At 39.4% G+C, this 27,950-nt stretch overlaps 1 protein-coding gene across 5 annotated transcripts in view; it reads left to right on the top strand.

The window, feature by feature from the left end:
- Window positions 1-27,950, top strand: part of LOC121504157 (pyruvate carboxylase, mitochondrial-like) — a 465,432-nt gene that overhangs the window by 7,872 nt on the left and 429,610 nt on the right. For 2 of the 5 annotated variants that reach the window (XM_041778797.1, XM_041778795.1), the window contains exons 2-6: window positions 13,377-13,513; window positions 17,213-17,306; window positions 20,796-20,886; window positions 22,776-22,941; window positions 25,736-25,881. In XM_041778797.1, coding sequence (XP_041634731.1) covers window positions 13,378-13,513; window positions 17,213-17,306; window positions 20,796-20,886; window positions 22,776-22,941; window positions 25,736-25,881 — 633 coding nt within the window. In that variant the 5' untranslated portion in view covers window position 13,377. Of the gene's footprint in view, window positions 1-9,653; window positions 9,794-11,731; window positions 12,044-13,376; window positions 13,514-17,212; window positions 17,307-20,795; window positions 20,887-22,775; window positions 22,942-25,735; window positions 25,882-27,950 lie in introns of those variants that run through there. The other 3 variants (XM_041778796.1, XM_041778798.1, XM_041778800.1) reach the window with 3 other exon arrangements.

Below are 27,950 nucleotides of genomic sequence, written 5' to 3'. Positions count from 1 at the left end.
TCCTTGAGACTGCACGAATGTAGGCAAGCCTTATTCAATATCGACAAATGTAATTGGTGCCAAACAAAAACTGACATATAATTAAGAAATTGTGTGATTGGACAAAATAATGTATAACATCAGACAGGCCCCCCTTTTTTTTTTTTTTAAATTGACTTAAAAGTTGCAAATGGGCTTAAATGGTGCCTGGGTTTCATGGGTATGCTTACCCTACCTCTATTTTCAAAAAAGGAAAAACTTTAAATTTTTTATGGGAAAATACTAAGTTCTTTTGAAAGCAGTATGATAAAAGATTTTTTTAAAAAACAATTCTTAGAATTTTTGGGGGTCTTTTTTGCCTTTATTTGTATGTGACTGCGCAACTGTGAGTGCGCCCTAAACAGTGCCAAGACCGACAATCCCATGACCACGCCCCGATTTTAGTATTTTTGTCTGCTACTTTATATCTGTGTGTTTTGAGTTGAGAAATACAAACTTTAAAAACTAACATTATTCTCTGCTTTTTCCTTAATAAACAAACACGGACACTTATACCATTAAAGTATCATATCCCAATCGCAAATTTTTTCTAGTACAGTCACAATCGCACACCAAATTTTGCTTTAATTGATATTTATAGATCTTGTGGTGGAAAGTAACTAATAACATTTACTCAAATTCTTGTAATTGAATAGTTTTTTTGGGGGTACTTGTACTTTTTAAATACATTTTTAAATTAGTACTTTTACTTCTGCTTAAGTTAGTTTTAACTGTACTTTTACTTAAAACGGTAAAAAACTGGATTGTTGTTTTTAATGCAATACACATTTGCTCCATGGGTGAAGCTGTCCACCAAGTTAGAGCCCCTGCTTGATTAGATGCTCCTAAAAGTCATATGGCTGTCTTTCATTGGTATGCATTGCCTTGCTATGAGGTTGACGCTTTGCTTTGTTCTTGCAAGAGGAGACCCAGCTTACCAAAGACTTGCAAGAGTCACTGCAGCTCTGTCATGCTGTAAAATATATAAGACACTATAGTTTAACAATATTTAGTGTAGGGCTGAACAATTTGACAAAATAGTCTAATTGAGATTTTTTTTACCCAACATTGTGATTATGATTTAATCTTAAGTTCCTTATCTCATGTATTTTCCAACAAAAACAATCAATAATTCATTCTAAACTATAACCAACACAATATTAGATTAAATTAGGGCTGAACAATTTTTAAAAAATATCTAATTGTAATGATTTCGACTCATTTTGCAAACTGGATATGAACTGTTGTATTAAAGGGAATAATAATTGTATGTAATTCTCATATTTAACAAGAAAAACATAAAAAAATGAAGAAAATAGGATTTTTTGTACACTATGTTCAGTAAACTAACCTTTATACTGTCTGAGTGTCTGATTGAGACCCTTTAAGAACTCATCCTTTATGTTTTTGTACTAATCTGACCTAACGTATTCTATCTGAACCAAAACACCCTGCTTTAATCCATGACAGGAATATGATGTAAACAGAGAGAGTTAGACAGCATGGTCTCAGAGAACATGTGCCTTAGCATTGAACTTTTAGAGTTATGTTGGGACACAGCCTGTTTATCTCGTTCTAATTTTATTGGAACCATTGCGAAAACACTCTAAACTTTTGGTGTTTAAACAGCCCTGGTTTGTATCCTCTGGGCTTACCCACACACAGCCATCCACTCTATTACAAGGTTCAGGGCAGGTAGGACAGAGGAGGAGACTGATGATGTGGAAGGAGGGAGTGCGGATGAATGGACAACCACAACAGTAGTTTCCATTCTTTGTTGTCTACTCTCAATATGCGCTGGAGAAAACTATCCAGCAAATCACATCACCAGCAAATGCTAGGTGTCTAAAAGATTTCACTTTATCTGTATTTGAACATAAACTCTTTTGTAACCAGTGTACTTAGCTTATGTGTGTCAGTGTGAGGCAATCTGCTGTTTAAACATGTTGAGGCTAGACCTCCGTGCCTATGGGAGCCTCTTCTGCTTAACCCTGTCTGACCCACTGGTTGGCTCATATTACCCATGCTGCACTGCACTGATAGCCTCTGAAAGTGCAAAATATATCGGAATCGACCAATTGGGAATAAATACGAAGCTCTAAACTGAAAGATGAGAGGCAAGAATCGTTCTTTTATTGAATTAATGTATATTTAATTCTCAAAAGCATTAATATTGAGCACTTGAGTATCCTAGACATCTCTTAAAAGCAGCAAAGAGAAAAAGAATAGTTTCTAGCTATTATTTCTTTAGTTTTACTTCTGTTATTCTTTCTTTTCCAGCCTGAGTTTAATATTTATCTTTATTAAGGAAAGTCAAATTTTTCAAAGAACTACTGTATAGGTATGACTTTTTGTAGGTGTTGTATAGGCATTGTTTTTACTCCAACGGTACGCTTTTAGTTCATGAAATATGGTGCTGCATTGTTCAACACCTGTCACTCTCTCTACTTCACCTGGCTCTCCCTCCCCATCGTATACTGCTGTCTGTCAGTTCATTTCATTTGGGACAACTACGTTAAATGCAGATGCATATTGGCTTGATAACCAAATGACAGCACTCTCAACAAAGAGAAAAATGCATTATTTTACAAATAAATCTTTATTGATTAGAAGTTAGTGCAGAGGCTGACCACTCTGTCATTTCACTGCCTGTAACCTATGAGGGGTTGTACGTAATAATCAACTGGGCAGTCGAGCAAGATTTAGAGAAAGGGGAATTGTGCTGACTGATACTCATCCTTTAAGGCCTTAAAGTCCCTGTGACGTTATCTAAAAATCTGTATTTTGAACTTGTTGTATGACAGGTCACTGTGTTATGAACCACCAGGACAAATTTTAGTCATGAAAAACATCTCCAAGTTTATAAAATTAAGCTTCAGAAATCATGGAAATTAGGCAGTGAAATCGGCTCCTGGATGGTGTGGGCGTGTCTGTTAAATGAGCTGGAGCCACGCCCACTTATGAGAAATACCAAATTTAGTAAATGCGTCTGATCAGAGCAGCTGCCTGGCTCTGTGCCAGAGCAGAGAAGCAGAAGTGAAGGATTAAATTCACTGTTTTCTGGCACACATCTCTTTGTTATGCTGTTTTAATGACCCATAGGCCACCATGGCTGATAGATTTAGGAAATTTACCTTAAAATGAGCAACAACACAGCAGGTAGCTGGCTGTTAACTTTTAATGAAGGCAGGGACATCAGCTAACAACAGACTGTACTGAGATGACCTGTTTTGTGATTTTATATCATTGTAGTGTTAGGGGGCAGGGCTATTCCCCATAGAGACTAGTGATGTCATGGGCTCCTATGTTTGCCCTGCTCAATTGAAACCAAGCCAGGCAGGAGGTGAACAACTTTTTAACGGCCTAAATAAAAAAATTCAGCCACATAGATCTCAGTGTTTTCACATGTTTTTACGTAATTCTGAAAGATTTGCAGTAAAGGTGGATTTTCTGTCATTGCCCAAGCTTGAAAGATATGCAGTAAAGGTAGATTTTCTGTCATTGCCCAAGCTTGAAAGATTTGCAGTAAAGGCAGATTTTCTGTCATTGCCCAAGCTTGGACAGATAGCTACGCATGTACCTCATACTCAGCCAATTAGGGTAAAGTTAATGCTGGTTTTGTGTGTTTGTGTGTCACACTATCTCTGCCTGTGTGCGTCAAAACAAAAAAGACCTTTGATCTCTGTGAAGTTAATGTATGAACCTGAAATCAGCTCTTGTTCTTTTAAGCGGCCAAACACACAGATTATCGTCGGAAGCCTTTGACCCTCCACAGGGAGTGACTGATGTTTGTCATGATTTGACTGATACACACTGGCTGAGGACGTTTGGGTTATTGATAAACTTTAGGTAGGACACTTGTGCTTGTGCTTGTTTGTGCCACTGTGAGGTAGGAATCCTTTTAACAACCGGACAATGGAGAGAGAGAGAGAAAGTGCATTTAGCATAGAAGCTCTTCCTGGACTGGTTCACAGTGCTCTGCCTGTAAGGAAAAACTATAAGCATAGTTCAGTGTTTATGTAGAAATATTCATCCTTGTGATGGATTTGTGAATGATTAAATAATACTCTATAATAAGGTATGAGTAGAGCTCTATAAACGGCTATAACTGGGCACTGAGCTGATCATGAACATTGATCAGGATGCCTATCTCTGCATGAATAATTACTTTCTCTGTGTGAAGCATGGGGAGACCTGCAGTTCTAACACTCTTACTCAGTGGCATGCTTTTAACATGTGTCTGGTGACAGTTTTTAACAGTTCAAACATTTTATGCATTGTAACAGGGGGATCACACTGAGTAATCTGTCTTCTGACCTGTTGTGACTTAGCTTACAGGCCCACTAATCAAAACTGATCCCGCTGTAAGCCTTGTAATCCATCAGGAAGGGAAAGTTGTTTAGCTGACTTGGAATTTTGTCACTGTGGATAAATAGTTTTCCCCTTTTTTCCCCTCTAAAAACAATAATAATAGACACCTTTATAATTTAGCATGGTCAGTTCTGGGAAAAACACCTCCTGTGTTTCAACCATCTTTCCCCCTATCTCAAAATATCAAAATATTGAGAAAAAAATCAAATTTGTAAAGGTTTCCTGAGCCTTCATTCTCTCACTCTAGTTCAGTTCACACAACCACAATCATGGGGAAGACTGCTGACTTGCAAGATGTCCAGAAGTCAATCATTGGAACCCTCCACAAGGAGGGTAAGCCACAGGTCATTGCTCAAAGGATAGACCGTTCTCAGAGGCTGTATCAAAGTATGTTCATGGAAATTTGACTGGAAGGGAAAAGTGTGGTGAGAGAAGGTGCACAAGCAACAGGGATGAGCTCAGCCTTCAGAGGGATGTCAGACAAAGCAGATTCAAGAACTCAGGGGAGCTTCACAAGGAGTGGACTGAGGCTGGAGTCAGGGGATCAAGAGCCACCACACACAGATGGGTGCAGGAAATGGGCTACAAGTGTTGTGTTCTTTGTGTTGAGCCACTCCTTAACCATAGCCGAAGTTATCAGGGCTAAGGAGAAAAAGAACTGGACCATTGCTCGGTGGTCCAAAGTCCTGTTTTCAGATTAAAGTAAATTTTGATTTGGAAATCAGCATCTCAGATTCTGGAGGAAGACCAGAGAGGCACAGAATTCAAAGTCCTGGAAGTCTAGTGTTTTCAGTTTCCATGGGTGCCATGTCATCTGCTGCTGTTGGTCCACTGTGCTTTATCAAGTCCAGAGTCAACCCTACAAAGCAATTTTAGAGCACTTTATGCTTCCATCTGCTGAGAAGCTTTATGGAGATACTGATTTCCTTTTCCAGCAGGACTTGGCCCCCTGCCCACAGTGGAGCCAAAACTACCAGAAACTGGTTTGCTGACCCTGGTATTACTGTGTTTGATTGGCTAGCCAACTGGCCAGACCTGAACCCCGCGGAGAATCTCTGGGAAAATGTGAAGAGGAAGATGAGAGACACCAGACTCAACAATACAGTCGAGCTGAAGGCTGCTATTGGAGCAACCTGGGCTTCATAAGACCACAGCAGTGCCATGGACTGATTGGCTCCATGCCATGTCACTTAGATGCAGTAATTATACCACTTAAGTGAACAGACTCAGAATCTAATATTATCTCCACATTGAAATGCTGAAGTTTTACTGACCATAAATCTGCCAATTGTATTTAATATAAGCTGCAGTATGTCATTTTTGCCTTTTCTGGTGTAGCTTCATTTAACATTCTGCAAATAACAATACAGCTTTTTCTTGATCCAAATACCAGTCAGAGTATGGTGAGAGAAACACTTCTAGCTAGTGAATTAAAGCAAAAAGATAAGATGCCAAAAGCATTACTCAAGTTTCACAAACACTGGATAAAAACATTTTCCTTTATTTCACAGGCCTGATCAACAACAGATTTTCCTCTAAAGAATTCACCAGAGAGAAAAGTAGAAATGCAGTGTGACATTGAGGCCAGAAACCAAAATTGTCCTCAATGACAAGTGTCCCCACCATTTGACATTCCTTTCATACCACCATGTATCCCTGATTGCCTCATTCTGGCAATGCAAGTCAAAGCTCTAGCTAACAGAGGGATAAGAAGACCATATTGAGCAACACTGAGAAGAGGGCTTTAGATGGTGTACGCCTTTACAGAATACAGTGACTCTCACAGTAAATGGCCTGGGTTTAAGTCCCGCCTGTCTCTCCTTTCCCTCTTTCACACCCCTATTCCTACTCTTTCCTCTGTCCAATTGAAACATAGTCACAAATCTCACCATGGCCTTATGTGCCTTTTAATGATGAAAATAGCATTGGTAATATTTCCTTTGATGAAATATTACTGTCAGCCGATATTATTGGCTGATTCAGAAAATAGCTTTTTAAACATCGGTATAAGCATTGGCTCTGTTTTTAAAGTCAGTGCAACTCTAGTTTTTATACCTGTATGTAAATAAAGGACCAGTTCTGAATGTAAATAATATAATTGTCTGTTCAGCCCCACCCCCTAAACCTGTATAACAGACATCCCTGATACAACCGACAGCCAAGCTAGTTGAAGAGTGATTAATGTGAGGAGACATATCCTGAAAAGAATAAATCTAAATTCTTAAAAAACAAAACAAAACAAAACAAAAAACTCTGGTGTTAAGTTTGGATAACTTTTATTTCAGACTCATTCTGGTTCTGACCTGATGTTTTCTGTTTTACAAGCCTGGAAGAATCCACCTCACCATCACACAGGCTTTCTTTTCATGCCTGACCTCTTAGTCAAGCATCAATACCTGTGACTTAAACTCTTTTGCCATCCTGGGCTGGTAGAGCCTTGTTGTGTTTCATTTTGGTGCAGAGTGTCAGTGTTATAGGGGGGCCCCACAGATAAATGTCACGATAGCAAAGAAATTTGAAAACTCATCTGGCGACCCCACAAAAATCTCCCATGACCCATCTATGGGTCCCGACCCAGACTTTGGGAATGAGGCTCTACAGAATGAATGGGCACAAATTCCCACAGAAACGCTCCTTGTGGTTTGCAGAACAATTTCCAAGGAGACTTTCTCTTGAATTTTATTCTATTTTAGTTTTTTAAGCACAGAATTTAGTTTGTTAGTTTTTGTGTCTTTTTTAAAGCTTAGTTTTTATTTAGTTTCAGTTAACTAAAATAATTTTGATATTCTAGTTTTAGTTGTACAGTTAGTTTTAGTCAACTACAATAACCCTGATCGGACATTACTGGATCTGAATGCAGTTAGTTTCTATAGGCCTGAATATGGCAATCCACATTTGAATCTTACAATGATAATTTAAGTGTTTTAGATTGAGTCTATTTATTAGGCTGCAGAATATGAATTATTACATTCACCCAGCATTCAAACATGAAGCCTATCACATGTAGCCCTTACTTCATGAGTCATGCATTCAAATCACTTGTTAAATGATCATGCAGACCCATAATAAAGCTAAAAATAGGACAGATTGTATCACACTTCCAGTACTTGTGCTGAAGACCTTACGTTTTCATCCCACCATGGGAGCTGCATTTGTCCTGCTCCCCTTTTTTGAGCTACTTGAGTTTTGATATAATTAAAAATTTATATAATTACAATTTATTTTATTGTTAAATCTTAGAAAAACAGTCAAATTCCTACCACACTGGAGCAGATTATCCACCACATAAGAGGGAAATGTATTGATAGGGTATTACAGGACGCAGATAAAATTTGGCCATTTATTCTTGTCTGTCTACTTCATTTATCCTGTTTCTCTCGGTCCTGTTGTTTTCTCGGTTGTCTTTGGAAACTGTATCTGTTTCATAGTGGGGCTCTTTTGTGTAGCAACAGTGTACTGTTTCAGCCTGAGCCAACTCTGCAGACAGTCTTCAGTCTCAACACATTCATTGATGGTCTAACTGCATGTCTTTCATATAGGTTCTTCATGTAACTGGTTTTTATGCATTAACTCACTTCCAAGACAATAGGAAACAGTTTCTCAATGTTAAGAGCTTTATAGTGAAAGAATTACATGGCATGTTCTCTGAATGTTTCTCTTTTCTTACTGCATGGGCCTGACTTTTTTGCCTGTGACTCAAATTTCCATTGTTTGCAGTTTATTCTTAATATCGCTGATTATATAAGGTGTCCTCAATGTTTCTGGCTCTAACTGGATGCCAGTTATGCATCTTTAAAGTTAGGCAACAATAAAAAGCATTTATAAAGCATGTAAAGCTAGAATTTAGCTTGTTTTCTTTGTATGCCATCAAGCATGACAACTGTTAGGTAGAGACTTTCTGAACTGAAAAGTAATCTGTAGGTTATTATCTATTTTTATAGAGCATAGTGTTACTCTTGCTTCATCTTACACCAGGGGTGTCCAAACTATGGCCTATGGGCCAAATGTGGCCAATTTATTTGGCCCGCAGCAAATTCTAGAACTAAATGAAATGTGGCCCACATTTGAACATGAAGCTTGTGCCTGACTGTGTTGCACAAGACGGTGCTACCATGCTAGTTCTGTAAATGAACATCTCAACAAGAAGAATTTATTGATATTTTTTTTGATATTTTTTGCAACTAAACTTAGACAACACTGTAGATGGTAGAAATATTGGCAATCAAAATGAAAATATGTTGTTTTCTAACTCCCTGATGAGTTTCAGCAGCAAACAGAAGTACCAGTAATATTCCTGGGCCTGAGCCAGTGGCAGCTAGGGCCAAACATGGCCCCCTGAAATCTGATTAGCATCCCCAAAAGCCAGGAAATGATTGACTATTTCCTTTGTCAGCCATTAGTAGACCAGATCACTTGAAATAATGCAGGCCCTCATCAGCTAACAGCGAGCTGATTTGCTCAAGGCCCGTTATTGGCCAGTCGTTCTAATGCTACCTTACTTAAACTGGTCTAGCCTGGCCACGCTCTGCTGCTCCCTCTGCAAGCTGCTGTTCCAACCCTCCTCCACCCCATCTCCTCCTTTATTATGCTGCTAACTTAATCAGTGTCATTCAGTTGTCATTGCTGCCTGCCCTGCTCTGGAGTTTTTGCTGCTTCTCTCTGTCTCAGGCTTTACCTATTGGCATAGGAAGAGCAGGAATGTGTGCCGCTCGTGCTTGATGTTTTCCATGTAGCCTCATGGAAGGGCAGGGGGATCCCAGAACTCCCACACTGCCAAACATAAATAACAGCGATAAGTGCTAATTAATAACTGCTAATAGGGAAATATTTATAGCTGCATTTAGGCATACTCAGTCACTATAAGCATATATTAATCTACATTATATCGGTTATACAAACCTCATATATCTCACCTTGTGGATGTTAAAGTGGCCCCACCATCCTTATATATTTCTATATGTGGCCCTCAGTGGAAAAAAAGTTTGGACACCCCTGTCTTACACTATGATATTTTTTTTGGAATGAGAAAAAACCCTAACTCCTCCAGTTTTTAATTGTAGTTATCCCAAATCTGTAAATATACATTAACATATGCAGTTGTTTTGCTTCAGTTAATTCTAAGAAAATATTGTGACTTCCAACAAGTTGCACTTTGCAGTCAGGTGATGTTCTCCACTGAGTGCAATGACATTGTTTGACCACAGTGTGGCAGTGAAGGACTGTGACAGAGTTGTAAGCTTGCAGTCAGGCCAGAAGAAGACGTTCTCACCTCTGAGGTTCATGGGCATCTTTACTAATGAGTCCTCTACTGTCTAGTTTAGGTGGTTGCTCTTGATTATTTGTCCCTTTGTGAATTAATTTATTTGTTTACTTGTGTGCTTGTGCCATTAACATTAGATTCTGGGTAAGTTTGTCTGGCTTCATTTGTTTGCTTCTGTTTGCATGTGGTTGTTGAGCTTGAGTGTATTTCCTGAGCCATGCAAGGCACAGAGGAAATGATATTTCAGTGGTTGCCATGTCTGTGGGCTGACTTGGTTTGTAGGAGAAACATGAAAATACCGGCAGATTTTTTTTCTCTTTCACGTCAATTAAACCTATAAATAGTTTTCATGTGGGCAGTTTAAAGGTTTTTTTAAAGGTTTGTACCTGAGAAGTTTCTAGGACAGGGACGTGATGGATGCCTACTTTTAATTGTGATTAAAAACACCACAAACAAACCCAGCAGAAACTCACTGTGATTAATTAGGCACACCTGCGGCTGATTGCTTATAGGAAGAGAGGCAGCTGATTGGCTTTCAAACCGACAGCTTCCTTCTTGAACATTTAATATTGTTAAAAGTTTGCAGGATGGTTCTTTAGTTCACTTAGTCTTTAATTTCTGTGTCTCCTATGTGATAAGAGAACATGCTAAAAAGAGTGATCCAGATGTCAGAGCTTTATAAGCTACCTGGCATGTTTTCATCTGTAGCCTAAGTGTTGCCAGATTTTTAGTCTTTGGCATTAATTTCTAAATTAAATGGCCACAAGTATCAGATTATTCAGACAAATACAGCTGTTAAAATGATCCCAAATCCTTTTTTTAATTTAGGAACAACATCAATACATGATTTCAGAGAAAATCTCATGTTTAAAATGCAGACATAACCCTTGGCAACAATTTAATAAGCCCTGCTGCTGGAGTAAGTATTATCAATTTAAAAAGGGTTCTCATCTCTTGTTTAATAATTTTAAATCATTATCATCCTCTGATCATTTTTTTCTCAAAGTATCTCCTTGATCAGTGAAATTGAGCCTAGCAAGTGCTTACCACAGTGACTATGGAGAAGTTTAAGTGCTTCATTTGGATGGCTCTTTGTGTTGTTAAAGCTAGATGCAACAGAGAAATGATTCACATGCTGGACTAATTTGTGGTTTTGCTTGTTACAAGTGTTATTTCCTAAGGAGAGAGGATATGTGGGATATCATGTCATGAAAATATATGAAATCTTGATATGTAAACTGTTATATGTAAACTGTTGAAAATTATTGTGCACACTGTTTTTGTTCATTTTTTCTTAAATAGTCTGTATTATAGGATTTTTCATTCCTCAATGGTTATATTGTAATCTGGATTTAATTCGACACAATTACCAACGATGACAAAGGCACTACTTTTGCAAAACAACTTAAAATGCAGCATTCCAAATTATCATGCATAAAAGAGTTTCAATACACTCTGTAGTTAATAAAGGATTGATTTGAGAAATCTAATTTTTCTTTAATCAAAGCTTTTTCTGTCAAAATCAAAAATTATAAGTCCATATATAGTTTCTTTTAAAAAGTGAATTATCAGTATCAGCATATATAAGGATTTCTACAAATTTCCAACCAATATTTTAGCTTTAAAAATCTGGTTATATTGGCTGTAAATATTGGCCATATGAGAAAATAAGTTGGTGGAGTTTTACGCTGCTGTCAGCTGATATCTTTTTCTTTATTCCCCATCATTCCTTACACCTTAAGTGTGTCTTTAAAAACTGAAATTTTTTAGTTGGTTTGTCCTCAAACTTCAAACTGTGTTTTAAGGACTGGAATTTAAGGTGAAAACAACATTTAAATATCAATATCTGTATCAGATAAAATTATTTTGTAAATATCAGCATATTGGATTTCGGCAGAAAGTTTCTGCCTGTATCTCCTTTGAGGATTTCAGAATTGCCTCCCAGAGCTGCTGTTCTGAGGTAAACTGCTGTCCACCCTCATAGAGCTTCCTTTTAAGGATGCTCCACAGGTTCTCAATAGGGTTGAGTTCAGGGGATGATGGTTGCCACACAATGATTTTTTTCTCTCTTTATACCCATAGCAGCCAAGGCCTCAGTGGGATGTTTTGCAGCATGAGATGGTGCATTGTCTTGCATGAAAATGATTTTTCTCTGGAAGGCACGGTTCTTCTTTTATACCATGGCAGGAAATGGGCCATTGGGAGCTCCACATATTTTGCTGAGGTCATTTTGACACCTTCAGGCACCTTGAAGGGGCCTACCAACTCATTTCCTATGATTCCAGCCCAAAACGTCACCCCACCATCTCCTTGCTGATGTTGCTGCCTTGTTGGGACATGGTGGTCATCCACCAACCATCCAGAACTCCATCCAGTGCAGCCCAACATTCATCAGTGAATAAAACTGTTTGAAAATGAGTCTTCATGTATTTCTGAGCCACCTGCTATTATTTCTCCTTGTGGGCATTGATTAAGGGTGGCTGCACTCTTTCATGCTTTGCATCTGCAGAGAGACTTTTTTCCCATAATGCATGAAACCTGTGGCTTGATTAATAATGTGAAACAACCTTCTTAAGTAGTTTCCCTTTAATTAGGCTGAAACTTAAAGGGGAAGCAGCACCATGTTTAAATGGTTGATAAGAATCGTGTCTGCATAATAATTGGGTACACGGTGTATAAATATACAGGAACCTGCCAAAAATCACCCATTAACTCAGTGAGTGCCAGCCCTTTTATAAAATGGGAAGTGACTTGTGCCAGTGTTTTTGGCCATTTTGAGTCATCTTTCAAGGCCCACAGAATATTTTGTACTATGATTCTGAAAACACCAAATAGGTCAAATGAAAGAAGAAACTCTCTATTTCATCATGGAAAAACCGTTTGTTTGTAGCTTGTTCCGTTCTTGATTTATCTTAAGTTGAATAGAGGCTAGTTTCACCAAAAAGACCACTTTTTTCTAGAAAGCTGAGAAAAATGCATTTTTGTGAAAGAGAGTCTGTTAAGCAGAACAGTGATTTGAATGTTATAATTTTGCCTTCAATGACATAAAAGACATCTCAAAATTGTATTACAAATGTTATTTTATTGTAAAATAAATAACAAAGCTTCCAGTCACTGCTATGCCATTCACACTCTGGAACTGGACGGCCTCCACGGGACCTCCCTATACGCCCACATCTTCTCCTGCTTGTCGCTTTATGCATCCAGCTGGGGGGAAACCTTGTGCATTCTTTAGCCTCTTTGCAGATCAATAAAAGCGCCGATCCCTGGATTCGCTGTCGTTAAGTTCAGTGTCCGTTTCAGTGAGTAAGTGATTTCTCAGGCTAAAGTTTCTTCCAGCGTCTAAGTTAGAGCTTTTAGCTTAGATTACCTCCGTTACGGTTGCTCTGCTCTTTGACCCCAGGGTGTCCACCTCTGACGTTTGATCTACCGTCACTTCTGACCATAGTATTCTGACTACGTATCCCAGAAGCCCCAAAATTACTCACAGGGAACGTGAGAGCGCCCACTTGTGCCAGCTGCTGAAAAAGCACTTTGACGTATATATACGTCAATGGCACTCAAGCGTTGGTTTTTAAATGATGTATATATACGTCAATGGCACTCAATGAGTTAAGCAATCCATATCTTTGCATCTCTTGCTTGTATTTTTACCTCTTCCTGTAATAAACTGTTTTAAGTTTGTAGAGATGCTGTATGTTGAACTTGTTCCTTCTTTTCCTCTAAGGATGTTGAGGTACGCTGTCGTTCGGGGAGGGCTCGGCCTGTTGGCCCTTAGGAGGACTTGTGTCGTCTCCCGGTTTGCCCACACTTCCCCTCAAAACGAGTATCGACCAATCAAGAAAGTCATGGTGGCCAACAGAGGTAAGCTCAATTCTAGTAATACTATGTCACCACAGAATAAAGGAAAAGAGGGCATCATTAAATCAAATACAGTTTAATGCTGTTTCATTTATATGTAAGAAAAAAAGTTATGACACTTATACTCTCCCTCAGGCAAAGAAGAGACTGTGAATATTTAATGGCCAACATTTAGTTTTCCTAGCTGCACATTTAGATTTAAGCACACATTGCATGTGGGTGATTATACACGCTAGTTTTGTTTACTTTTATCCGAAAGTATAGAAACAGAGTTGGAATGGTGGCTATAGTCCATCCTGTTGAGTAGGAATTGAATGGTAGGAGCATGAAGCAGTAGCCTAGCACAGTGGTTTTCAATCTCAGCACACTATATTCATATAGATACAAAAAACTCTTTATAAAATGTTACAGCCAAGGCTACCTGTGTGTGTGGGGGGGGGGGGGGCTTTCTTGAGTCCAGCCAACTGGGGGATCATGGAGGTCAGAAAACCATGGTCCATTGTTAAGTTAAGCTGGGATAACCAATATATTTAACCTGAATAATAAACACTTTTATTAAAAAAACAATAAATTAGTTTTATTAAGTCATGCTTTGGTATGATATAGCCTTCCTAGAAATGTTATCCCCTTTAAACAGAATTGCCTTTTTAATTGGTAATGTTGAATGGCACACTGAAGTAATTGGTTAGGAAAGTAATGTCAACTTCATAGCTAGGCCATAATGTGCTCAAACATCAGGATGCCAGGAAATGAAGTAGAAGAAATTGAGACAGCTTCAATTGAGAAGACCTGAATAGTGGTGAAAGCGACAACAAATGGGTGAATTTGGGTTGATGTGGCAAAATAGGGCTAAGAGTGGAAAAATAGGTTAAAAAAAATTAACAAATGTGGCAAAATTGGGCAAGAAGTGGCTAAAATTGGTTAAAATGACTTAAAAATGTAGCAAGTTAGGCAAAAAGTGCCTAAAGAATTGCAAAAATGGATGAAAAGTTGCAAAAATGGGTTAAAAGTGAAAAAAATGTTCAAAATGGGAAAAAAGGGGCAAAAAATAGGTTCAAAGTGATGAAAAAAATGTGGCAAAACATGGAAAAAGTGGCAAAAATGTATCAAATATGGATTAAAAGTGATTGAAATGTGTGACTAAATTTGGCAAAAATGGCAATAAAAAGGCAACAATTGGCAAAGGGTGGAAAAATGAGTTAAAAGTGATTTTTAAAATTTAAGTGGCAGAAAGCAGCAAATTGGGCAAGAAGTGGCAAAATTGGGTTTAAAAAAAACACGAAAAATGTGTTAAAACTGGCAAGGAGAAGAGGCAAAAATGGGCCACAATTGGCAAACAAGTGGTAAAAAGGGACAAAAGTGAAAAAATGGGTTCAAAGTAACAAAAAGAGGCATAAATAGCAAAAAGCTGCAAACATGGGGGGTTAGATGTGTCAGAAAAATTGGTGAATTTGGTAGAAAAGTTTAATTGGTTAAAAATTGTGTGAGTTAATAATTTCAACATCAGAACCCAGTAATAGCTCCACTCTTTTCAGCTCCAAAATGAGGTAACTGTTAGCCAGGATGCTAACACCAATGCTTTTGATCCAACACACGTGCACTGATTTATCATCAATAAATCACAACTAGGGCCCATTCTGTTTGTTTTTTGTCAGTGGCCTAGCCAAATCTGTGGGCAGACCTGGTCACAGTACTTGTCATAAAGTTGCAGTAATAACATTAAGGTTGTACAAATTCCCGAAGCACACCTAGACTTGCCTCAAGGCATGCAATTGTTCAGAAGATTTCATAAAAAAACAAAAACTGCCAATTTTTCCGTTTCAAGCTCCTATAAATGACCACAAGTTAGTTTTACGTAGTTGAGATAGAGCTTTGAATGGATATGTAATTACAGAGAAGCTTATTTTCCTAAAGCACCAGTATCCACTTAGATGTTTACTGCAGGATAAACATCCCTGAAATGCCCTGGTAGTACTTTTAATCACTGGACCCCCCCTGTTAGTGCTAATGCTGTCCAGAGAGGCAGTCATTGTGCAATTAGAACGACTCTGTCAGGTGACGCACTGGATTTGAGTGACAAATAAATGTGTTCATGAATATTACCCTAATTGCTTTTAGAGGCTCCTATTATTTTATTCCTGCAGACACATTCAAAGTGCCTCATTTTGATTTAGTGTTTCACGATTTCAGATTGATTGGTGTGTGGGTTTAAAATGCAATCTAATGCTGGACCCATACACGCCCCCCCGGCCCCCGCTGCACATAAAGAGCCTGCACATATGCATGCATACATTCATGGCTAGCCTCGCATAAAGTCTCAATTTAACCACCCTAATCCATCAAATTGATTGAAATAGATTGTGTTTCTCAGCCTCACAATCGCACACAAACACAGCGGGGCTCCGTCAATCTCTTTCCTTCACATTGGCGTGACGTGATCTCAACACCACATTAGACCACATTCATCACACAGGAGCGCACTGGACCATGCTCGGCTGCAGAGTGTGTATGTGATGAAGAAGGAGACTAGACCATCATATCATATCAGCCCAGATTCCACTTCACCAAGCACATCTCCTCTTTGCCAATGCTTTTCTGCTCTATCACTAATATTCGCCTTTCCCTTTCTTTTCTTTCGGCTCTCCTCCACCCCTTCCTACCTTTTCTCCTTCTCTCCTCCCTCGCTCTGTCTTTTCCAGCACTTGTCAGATGTGATTTTCCTCTGAGCCACTTGCTGTCTTCCTTTTTGCCTCACGTGATTGCTCCTTTTTCCCACTCTACTTCCTCTTTCTTGTTTTCCCCCTCCACTGATTTTCATGTCTCTTCCCTCTATTTGTCATGTCGTTAAACCTGCCAAACTACATTTCTTGTGGTACCTCAATTCTGAAATGTCTCTAAAAGTCATCTGTCACATGTATTTTTCTTTTTATTGCTTCGCTCTACCAGACTATTTCCTGATCTGTTATGCTTCAGATTTCTTGCCTTAAATCCATAACATTTAATTTTAACCTCTCTCCTCTGTTCTGCCTTATATTTTTACTTCTTACTTCCCAGCTCTCAGGAATTCAGTGCCATCTTTGCTTGCTATCTCTTTCCTCAAATGTTGAAACACTGTCCTCCCCTTCAAGCACAAACAGCACATCTTGGTAGTTTTAAGTGAAAGTACTTCTTCTCCCCACAAAAAGTGTGTTGCTTGAAAAACAAGTATTTGGCTCCAGTGACAGAAAGATTAAAGCCAGCCAGTTTTGTAGTTGTCTCGATTTTACGCTGTGTTCCCAAACTTGGGAGAAAACAGCAGACTTGTTGCAGCGTCTGCGGATGTTATTCACCAGTCTGATGGTGTAAACCTAATAAATTAATCTTGTTTTCATCTCTGTGTGGCATAAAAAATTAAAGTTTATTTTATTCTCTCAGTGGAGGCATTCGCTGCTAAATTGGGCCAATGCTACAGGATGTTGATAAAGTCATATTAAATGTGTGCTTATGAAAAATAGAACACTACAACCTCCTACCACATGAAATCTGCTCAACCAAGGATACAAAAAACCCCAAATGTAAATAATAGAGTGACTTAAAGTGAGAGAAGAGAAACCGTTCATGAGGATGTGAAATAAAGAAACCTGGCATACAGAATAATACAGAAAAATAAAACTGCTGAGAAGAGTGGAATAACTACCCTTTTTTCCTTACATGTGTTTCCAGGTGAGATCGCCATCCGTGTATTCAGAGCCTGCACAGAGCTGGGGATTCGAACTGTGGCAGTGTACTCTGAGCAAGACACTGGACAAATGCACAGGTATTAATCTCTGCCATGTTAGAGCTCAATAGATCCGTGCATTTTTAAATAACACCCCAATGTCTCAGTAAAGTACCGGGCTGCCACTGGACCATGAAATGCTAACAGCTGATTGCAGCCAACAGCAATTAAAGAAAGCTTGGGAGCTCTTAGCTCTTCAAGACAGCTCTTTGTTTTGCTGTTGGTATTAAGTCAGGACGTAAATGTATTTGTATTGACAGAAAGGAATGCCAATACAATGCAGGTAATCACACTGCCTCTTAATCTGCTTTACTGTGAGTTTTTTTCTTTTCTGCCGCTTACTAGGAGGTAAATCTTGTGCTGCTTCCTGTTTCTGGCCTGAGTGTTAACTTGAGTTGTAAAAATTAGACTTATTTGAGTTAATACTGGCACCAACTCCCTTTAGAGTGAGGCTTTACTGCCACAGTAACATGTACATTGCTTGTGCACGTTTGAGCAGATGCCTGAAGACTGTCCGTCATCTTGACGGAGCGAGGATGACCCTGCATGCCAGCATGTTCAGACAGACGCAAAGACCTTTACTATTCTGTACACAGTCTATCGTGTAGGTTATTAAATGTATTTAAAAGAGATAGCCTGTGGGCTTTATCACTGACTTCTGCACTGTGGTGTTGCTGACTGCATGTGGAGAGACTGCTGGAGGTGTCTGAGTGCGTCAGAAAGAGAGATACAGCAGCCGTTGTCGCCATGCTTTAGACTTTGTGCAGGGTTTTAAACTGTGATTACATTGCACAAACCATCTCATTACTGGTGGTTTTTATTTAGATAGAAGAAATTGTTAAGATTAATTATTTTGCGTGTATCTGTGTGGACACCACAGAGAATGATGGGCACATATTACGCAGCTATTTCTGGAAAATAATGTTCCCTCTGTATTCAATATACCTTATTATGAAGAGAGTGATTGCCTCATGCAGAGAAATATGATGAGATGAGAGGAGGTAGTTGTCAGTGGTCTGGCTCGGTAAATGTTTCTAAGTTAGCCTAAATAAAGTCACTTTTTCATCACTTTTGATTAACTTAAACAAAGTCTGTTATATTACTTTATCATCTCTGTTATTGTCATAGGAGTTAAAAAGGTATAGGTTGTCAGCTGACATGTTTGCAGACGTAGTGTTACGCATTTCTTGTTTCAGTATCATAGTTCAATAAATTAAATACAGTGTTTGTAAGTCTAAATGATAGACTAGAATGGACTAAAGTTGAGCCGGTGGGGACGTCAGACATGTGCTGCTAAAGCACACGATGATAATAATCAGAAATCCTGTAGGGCTCCACAGTGCAAACTTTTTTTTCACTTTTTATTTATAGTTTTTTACATACAATAATTTTGCAAGTACAGTAAAAATAAAAAGAAAGAGAGAGAGAAATAAAAACAAAATTAAGTTTCAAAAGACAAATGGTCATGAGGTCTTGGATTGGACTAAGCTTGAGGGCAACACTAACCTCACAAAGCAGATGGATACACCCATTTCCTTGTTTCTCACTGGCGTATCCATCTTGCAAAGCTCCCGTCTGAATTGTGTGGGCCCGGTTAGAAAGTGACAGGACGACGAGGGGCAGTACTTCCGAGTGCGGCGGAGTCGTGACGTGCAGCATGCAGCAACAAGAGGCCGGTGGAGTAATGGCAAAGTGGATGCTGCTAAAGCGCCAGTTTTATCAGAACTTGACAATTTTTCTTTGTTAAAAGAAGAACAAAGAACAGCAGTGAGTTGTTTTCTTTTCGGAAATGACAAAAGCTGTGCACTGACATGTCTACAGTCACCATGGCTCGCGTTATGCAATTCTGTCTCTATGGAGTTTTCTCCTTAGGTAGGGGCGCAGCTCGGTAGCAGCTACATCACCTGTTTTGTTGCTCTGTTTGGCCCATAAAGATGTGACAGACAGAACTTTCATCCGGTCACCTGTGAGTTTTCTTTTCAAAGCCTCTGCCCTTTCCCAGACGCTGTATATGACAGGTTTTCCAGATGGATGTGTGAATCAAATCCATCTGGCGTGTCAGGTTAGGGCAACACAGTTTCCTCATTCAAATGGGCCGTTACACAAAAGTGTATATTTATCATACATTCATAAACATGCATATGTATGCACATACACCCCTTTACATACACGCTCCTACATACACTCTTATGTAACTGTCATTAAAACATAAATATAGCCTCACACTCTCTGGACCATCTGAAATTAAAATGGGACGAGAACTTTGGTGAGAGGATTTAGGATGAAACCTGGAGAATGGCTGTGGAGGGAGTTCACTCAGCCTCCATATGTGTTAGACATAATGTTATTCAGTTCAAAATACTCCACGGGATCCATATGTCAAGGTCTAGACTTGCAAAACTCTTTCCCAAATTTTATCAAACCTGTCAACGGTGTAGTCAGCCCCCAGCGACTGTTTTCCACTCTTTCTGGGCATGCCCAAGGATAAGACAATTTTGGAGCAGGATCTTTGAGACACTTTCGTACATGTGTGACGATACCATTAAACTGGGGCCACAGTTGGCAATATTTGGTGTGGCTCAGAAAGATCTGGGTCTTTCATGAGCTCAGTCCTGCGCTTTGGCATTCTCATCCCTACTTGCAAGACATCTCATCTTGTTTAACTTGAAGTCTAACCTGCCACCTCTGTGTAGTCGCTGGGTCAATGATGTCATGACTCTTGATGTTTTAAAAACGATAAAAACAACTGAATAATTAAAGCATAGATATAATTTTATTGGCTGAATAAATATTTGATTTTTTCCACCGTTTCTTTCCTAGATCTTTTTAGAGTCGTGTAGAGTTTCTGTTCCAAAAGATACAACTGTTTAACAATGCAAACACAGAGGCCGGTTGGGCAGCTTCTCTGTAACCAGAACTTTGTAATGGCTTTCATGCCAGCTGCTAGCAAGATTTTTAGGAGGCAATTATCAATACTATTGAGACCATCAGGGATATAAGATACAGGGATGTAAATGCTGTACTCATAGTGAAACCCAAGATTTTTGAAATAATAGCTGCCACCTCCTTCCAGAAAGGCTGAATGATGGGACACATGAGCATGGCCAACTACAGTTTCTCCAAAGCACACAGTGCAAATTTTTAAAAACTTGTGAATTGGCAATCCTCAAACTTCAACATCTTGATATTGAAAATATTATCAAAACAGTGAATGAAATCTTAAAGGGCACTGCTCATGTTTGCCGGCTTGAAACTTAAACACTGCTGTTAATGTTTTCTCTCCATACCATTAAAAATGAATAACCTCAAAGATTCTTTGTATAAAACATTTGAAGGGAAAAAGGTTCTTTATTAATTGAATACTTCTAATAAAGTCAGTTTATGCATATTATACATTATATGACATTAAAATTAATAGAGAATGAATTAAAATGATGGATTCAACGGAAATTTTATGGCCCAGCTTCTGTGTTTGTCTCTTTTATTTTATCGTGTTATTTGATTGATCCTTTTGTTTCGTCCCAACAGGCAGAAGGCTGATGAGGCCTACCTGATTGGAAAAGGTCTTCCACCTGTCGCAGCGTACCTGCACATTCCTGACATCATCAAAGTAGCCAAGGTAAAGAGTGTTTCTTACAGTAGGAGTCTCAGTGATACCTCTGAACCACTGAAGATCAGGGATTTTACTCCTCAGGTTTAGTATACTCTTCATGGTTAATCCTACAGTACTCAGTCTGTGAAGTAGTAGTTTTAATGCTTAATGGCGTGTGCTGCACTGAGGAGCTTTCTTAAGTCCCTGGTGATGTCATTAGGGTTTTTTCCCTGTATGGGCTTGATGGCAAATATCTGTGGGACAGCCACTGCTGCAAACTGAGGATGTAGAATTTAAAGCCTGGAGAATAAGAAAGGAAACTGCAAGCCTTGCTCTGTCTAGAGGGGTTAAACACCTACCAACAACTCTGTTTGCTTCAGCTGGTACTTTTATGTCATGCTTTATATAGTTATTAATGTTAGGAGCTTGGACGCTGTCTCTGATTGTTGCTTTTTGACTGCTAAACTAAACGGCTTTCATTAGCATATGATTAGGCTGAAAAGTGATGGACAGATCAACCTTGTATTTTCAATTTTTTCCACCTTAGTCTACATTTAGTGTGATTATAGGGAAGAAAAAGAAAACAGCTTTTCCCCTTCTATCAAACACCTAACCTCCCCACCCTTTTTAGACTGTGCTGTTCTTCTCCCATTGTTCCTTGTGTCTCCCTTTTCCTCCTTTTCCCTCCTTTCTTTTGCTCTTTTTCCCTCCTTCCCTTCCCTCTTCCACCTATCACTGTGTTAGATCAGACCTGTTCCTTGTCACCTCCTTCCCCTTCCTTCCCCTCCACCCATTCAGGATTCACTGCCAGTTGTTCATTATCATTTTTCTGATCAGTCTCTCACGGTTTATAATTTTCTGCGTGGGCCTGTGGTCAGCCGGCCAAGTCTGGGAGCATCCGCCATCCAACTCATTTCTCAAAATCCGTCTGCCTATCTGGGAGTCCAGCCACTCCACGCTAGCAGGGAAATGTGTGTTTTTTTGTGTGTGCTCTCGTTCTTGCACACTTTCAAACCTCTTCTTCACACCGTGTGTCACTCTGTTACTTTGCAACTAGAATAACCAGCCGTCTCCATCCCGGTACCTTCTGTGTGTCTTTCATGCTACTTTTTGTGTGAAAATGTGTGCGAGCTTACAACTGTGAAAGCACGAGTGTGTGATCTGGCTTGTCTGAATCTTATACATCTTCTGATGTCCATGCCTTTTTGTATACATCTACCTGTGTTCACATTCTTGCTACACTTTGTGTGTGTGGCTCGACGCCACCCATGGCCTGCCAGTAACAGCTCCCCGAACAACGGGACAGCCCATAATTATAGTCCGCCTCGTATCCAAGAGCAGATGGCACATACTGATCCAGAGATGGCTCTATCTGTCAAGCTCGGCAGCTACTGTATCTGTCTGCTACCCCGCGTGCAGCTTTGTGCATGTGTGTGCGTGTTGTCAGCACACCCCCTGACCCTCAAATTATGCGTGCCTGTCTGCTCATTCAGCCTCCTACTGGTGTCCATCTCATAGATGATGATTAAAGTGATAGTAACTAAGATGGAATGAGAATAAAATATGCCATCAGCTCACTGTCCCTTTGCTGAAAGTGATATTCATGACACTCCTCTGCTAGCAGATTGTGTGTGTGGTTAAGCATGCAGGTTAGAGTGTGTGAGGGCTCTTTATGTCCCTCACCAATAGTCAGCCAAGTGTTAACTAGAGCCCAGCGGCCGATCCCTATTTAATAGAACTCCTGCTGCTTAGCTGGGCTTCGTTTCCTTTCTCTGGGTTTTACTGGCAGAAACCAAAAAATAAAATGTGAATAAATGGGTCATGTTAAGCAGTAATGGTCATTCAACTGGTTCACAGCACAGAAATCTAATGAATTTAAACAACCCTTGTCCATCTTTCTCTCTCTCTGTTCTCAGGACAATAATGTAGACGCTATCCACCCAGGCTACGGTTTCCTCTCAGAGCGCTCAGACTTTGCACAGGCCTGCGCTGATGCAGATGTAATGTTTATAGGACCAACCCCAGAAACTGTCCGCAAGATGGGAGACAAGGTGGAGGCTCGTTCTTTGGCCATCAGTGCAGGTATGGAATTGGATGAAACACAAGACTGGCAACACACTAGACAATTTTAACCTGGAACATTTTAAAAACTTGAGAGACCACAGACATAAGGACAGTTTCAAACGCTTATTCATCTTAAGCTCCAAACCACTGGAGACCACACACCTGCCGACCTGCATGTGAAGATTTCCCACACACAGGATTTCACAGAATCTCTCATGATCAAACGTGACTTGAGAATATAAATAGACATGGATGACTATCGGTACCCCGGTATGTGTTGCTTTTACAGAAAAAAATTATTAAACAAGGAGAGTATGGATGAAATCCTGCCTGAAATTAAATTACAGTTGTGTTTGTCTTTGAGATTGGTTAAAGGATGCAATGCCTCGCTGGAGATGCTACTCGGTCTGTTCGCTCTCATTTGTTGTTGTTGGTATTCCATCAGAGGCATTACGACCTACAATTGTTTGGTTAAAGTCCTTTATCAAAACTAGAAAAGCACTTGGAGAGCGCAGACCTCCATCATTAGCCCTATCTCCAAATTCTAAAAGAATCTTTTAAAAAATTCCTGGATCCAGACTCCCCGAATCTAATCAGTTCTTCATTATGCCATTTCTGACATTTCCTGAAAATGTCATCAAAATCCGTCCACAACTTTTAGAGTTATGTCGCTAACAAACTAACTAACAAACCCTGCCGATCACATAATCTCGTTGGGGGTCGAGACTGAGACAAGCCAAGACCATAAAATCAATTTTAAAAACCCATGATGAGGTTTAACAGTTAGAGCATTCTGTCTTTCATTTTAGTTTTCTTTTTAATACATTTGACAGATAAAAAGTTTTCTACAACTCTTTTAAAGAATATGCAGAATCTCAAATCTTGACAAATTGGTTCAACTAACTTCTTGTAAAAATAAATCCTTGTGTGTATTTAAAAGCCACTGACAAATCTGGTATTATTTTAAATATCTAAAAATGAGATGTTTGTCTAGATTTGTCAGGTAAATGAGGCCTAAAGTAAGTGTTCAGGGGTATTTCTGACTTGAAATAAGATGGACTCATGTCTGAGTTTTTGCAGGTGTAGCAAAAACTCAAAACTGTTTTAGCAAGTGCTGCTCCTTATTATCACATTAATGAAGTCAAAGAATAGCCACTCAGTGCTGGTCTCTAGGGCTGTAGTAAACCAAAGAAAAACTTGGCTGACCAAACTCGCACCGAGGCACCAATTAATCGATTGGTCGTTCAGGTAAAAAAAAGTCATTCATTCAAAAAAATTAACTCATTGGGGACTAATTCAATCCATCCAGGCTCCTCTCTACACCTGCTTGCTACTCTGAATGATCCTAAAATTAACCTAACAAGCCTTTGGAAGCATTAATATATCTTTTCGGCTCATCACGTCCTACTGTATAATTAATTGAGAGACGATCAGCGTGCACCTGCCTTTGATCCCCATGATCCCGGCGCAGTAACTCTTTAAACTCATACAGCCTACAAAATAACCTCAGATCATCGTTTTTCATTCATTTGTAATGGTAACTAATAACAGGTTCACTTGACCCAGCCCGTGCCATGTCATTTACGAGCATAAAGCAGACAACATGCAGCATTTGTTTACGGAGGTGAGAAGGAAAAAGTCCACTTGTTGGGACTTCATGACCAGCAGACATCGCCTTTTATCATCTCTCCTTTCTGTGTGACTGTAAGGGAAGCTAACGCTAACGTGAACTCTTCAAAGGAGATTATAAAAGGAGATGATACTACGCAGCCTATTTGCCGACAGGTGAATTAAACTGACCGTGGGAGTTGATGCAGTGAGGAGGGCAGAGCAGAGACACTCAGCAGCGCCGCTTCAATACAAACAGCCTGCAACTTTGTGACGAGTTGATGTGTTGTTTCTGAGCGTTAGTGCTGTAAAATATCAGAAAATATCCCACTCTGGTAGCTTTGTGTGCTACTCTACATGTAATTCCTAGAGCTGCATTGCTCCTGTTCCCAGCAGCACGTCTCTCTCTATCAGTCAGGTCAGCTGCTCACATGCTTTTGTCCCCAGACCAGCGTCTTGGGGAAGTGGGGGGGGGGGGGGGTTCGCCGACCAGGGTGATCTTGGTCGAACTAAAGCTTCTTGATCAGTTAATCGACCAATCGATTTGAAGCTGTCAGCCCTACTGGTCTGGACCGGTCTTGATGGAAAATCCAGACTCCGGCCAGTACAAGACTGAGTAAAAATGCTGGAGTCCGAGACAAGACCATGACATTCCAAATGTGGTCCCACTTCCAAAAGTGCTCTCGTGTTTTTACTCATATTCCTAATTTCCTCTGCAACTATAAGGCATGCTCTGTCAGACAGATAAGGAAACTGATCTTCCTGCTTGTTTGTTTTTCTTCTAAAGTCAGGTGTTAGCCCACAAGCCTCCAAGATCTTGTGTGTGTGGAGTGTCCTCTGTGAAATTCTTACCTCACAAGGCCAGTGTGGGGTCTCGTGTGCTGTCTAAATCATGTAGCGTGTGCATTCAGAGAATCATAATGTGAAAAAAATCAGTTGAATTTACCTTTATGTTTGTGGTCTCACATGTTTTTAAACCAGTTAAGACTTGAAAATTGTCTGGTGTGCTGCCAGCATTTCGAGTCGGACCACCTGCCTCAGCTTTTGCAGAATGGATGGTTCTTGACCTTGTGAATCTTAAATGCTGTGCATAGAAGTAGCTGTTTTCTATCTGGGCTGTTTTTAAAATAACATGATATGTAGCTAAATTCAGCATTTACAATCTCCTAAAATGAAACATTTCTTACTTACACTCCCTGTCCAGGTGTCCCTGTGGTCCCAGGAACAGATGCCCCAATCTCCAGCCTGCAGGAGGCACAGTCGTTTGCACAGACATATGGCTTCCCCATCATCTTCAAAGCAGCCTATGGAGGAGGTGGTCGTGGCATGAGGGTGGTCAGAGAGTACGAGGTGAGCACGTCAGCAGTGGCTGTACATGATCACTTTTGTGAGAGATGTAATTTAACAGTGTAGTCTAACAACATAAATCTTGTTCTGACGTTTTTTTTACTAGCAAAGAAAAAACAAACTCAATATGATGGCTGACCAGGCTCATGACAAGTTTCTGTTTTCATATTCATTAATTTTCTGTTTGTGTTGAATCGAGGTGAAATTTCTTGGAAATTGCAGCCTGGTCATTTATCTCCCCAGCTGTCAATCATCCTGTGTGTGTTTTGGTGTGTGTGCTCTGAAATTGCCTCTGTCACCCAGCAAAGCGTGACTGATTACAGTGTGTTGGAGGCCTGCTCTCCTGCATCAGCAAAGGACATTAAGAAAATAATGACTTTCAATATTGTAGCTGTCCCAGACCAAATTTTCAAACAAGCATCTCAATATAAATATGATCATGAAATCCAAACAATTCATGTGTGTCATAACCCCCTTTGGAGTGAATCTTAAATAATACAACACGAAACATACAAAGTACATGACTAAATAATGATAATGTAATCTGGAGGTCGAGGGTAGCACTTTGTTCCCTAATGTATTTGGATGGTTGGGCCTGAACCCTGCCATTAATTGCATGTCCCTCACCATGATTAATTTTCCATCTACTCCTCTTCGCCATGTAAGGGTGCTATCAGCCAGACAGCAGTAGGGAACTGCCAGACTGAACAGTGGAGCATTTCTGGAGTCGATTTAAGTTTGTAGTTCTACTTTAGCAGGTCTTTAAAGCTACAAAACAATTGTGTTTTACTGTTCAATTCACTTCTGTGAAATAGAATCCTGTCCGGTCAATATACTCAGCCTCTTAAAGTTTTCCTTTTTTCATGTTCAAATGTTTTGTTAGTTTTAGTTTGTAAATGTGGGTGTTTGTCCTGATTAGTAAGTGTCTGATTTCTGATGAGTCTTTCTTTTAGAGATATCTATTTTTAAAGCATTTTTAACCTGCAATCTTTAGAGCACTGGCTCACAACGTGGGGCAGGGACCCCATTGGGGGTGCATCAGAGTTTTTAGGGGGGATGTGAGGTTTAGTCTGCTTTGAAATTGTCATAATAAGATTTAGTCATACCCAGTAGAATGATGGTAAAACACTTGAGTAATAGTTAGGAGCTGTCAAGATTAATTGCATAAATCCCAATTAACTACGATCCACAGTTAGTGCACTAAAACGTTTTTTTTAAAATTGTGATTAATTGCATACCTTATCAACCCCTCAACACACTTTGGTGAAGCTGCTGCAATATCTCTCTGCAGCCTCGGTGATGCTTCTTAATGTCTCATTTCCCCTTGTTCCCCTTCTTCCCTTTTTACAATCCTCTTATTTCCTTTTCAATCTGTTACAAGCTCTTTTTCTCTGTAGTTAAGTTTATGTCATAATCATTCTACCAACAAAAACAGACCAGTATTGCACTTTAAAATGCAATATATAAAGTGTGATTAATTGCAATGCAGAAATCTGCAGAGATCCTGAGCTTAATCGTGATTTAAAAATCGTTATCTTTTGACAGTCCTCGTAATGGTTCATTGAAATGTTGTAAGACAGTTGTGACGGACTATTTTGTTTGGATCAGTGTTAATTTTGGCAGTTGTTTTAGATTTAGTCTTAGTCCTTAGACTAAAATGTTTGGTAGTTTTAGTCACGGTTTAGACATTTTCCAACCTTTATAGCTTGGGACTAGTTTTAGTTGACAAAAGAAACCAAAATATTTTAGTCCAGTTTTAAACATTAAAAAGTCCTTACATTTTAGTTCTTTAGTCAAAACATTCCTATAACTTAATATATTATGCCAAACTTTAAGTTTATTCAGATAAAAAACACTCATTTCAATGCTTTAATGATTAAAAATACACTGATGAAAATTTTGACATACCCTTTGTGAGCACAGAAGAGAAATATCATGGATTTTGAACGTCCATCAGTCCAGTCTTGTTTTTGAAAAATCAAACATTAGTTCAGGCGGGCCACAGAGTTGAGTGCTGCCATATAATTTAGATCAGCTGATCTCACACAAGCTCTCATCAGCTGATAGCAAGC

Source organism: Cheilinus undulatus, linkage group 22 (assembly GCF_018320785.1).
Source record: "Cheilinus undulatus linkage group 22, ASM1832078v1, whole genome shotgun sequence".
Classification (NCBI taxonomy): Eukaryota; Metazoa; Chordata; class Actinopteri; order Labriformes; family Labridae; genus Cheilinus; species Cheilinus undulatus.
The sequence above is the reverse complement of the archived record's forward strand: the minus strand, read 5'-3'. Positions and strand labels throughout refer to the sequence as shown.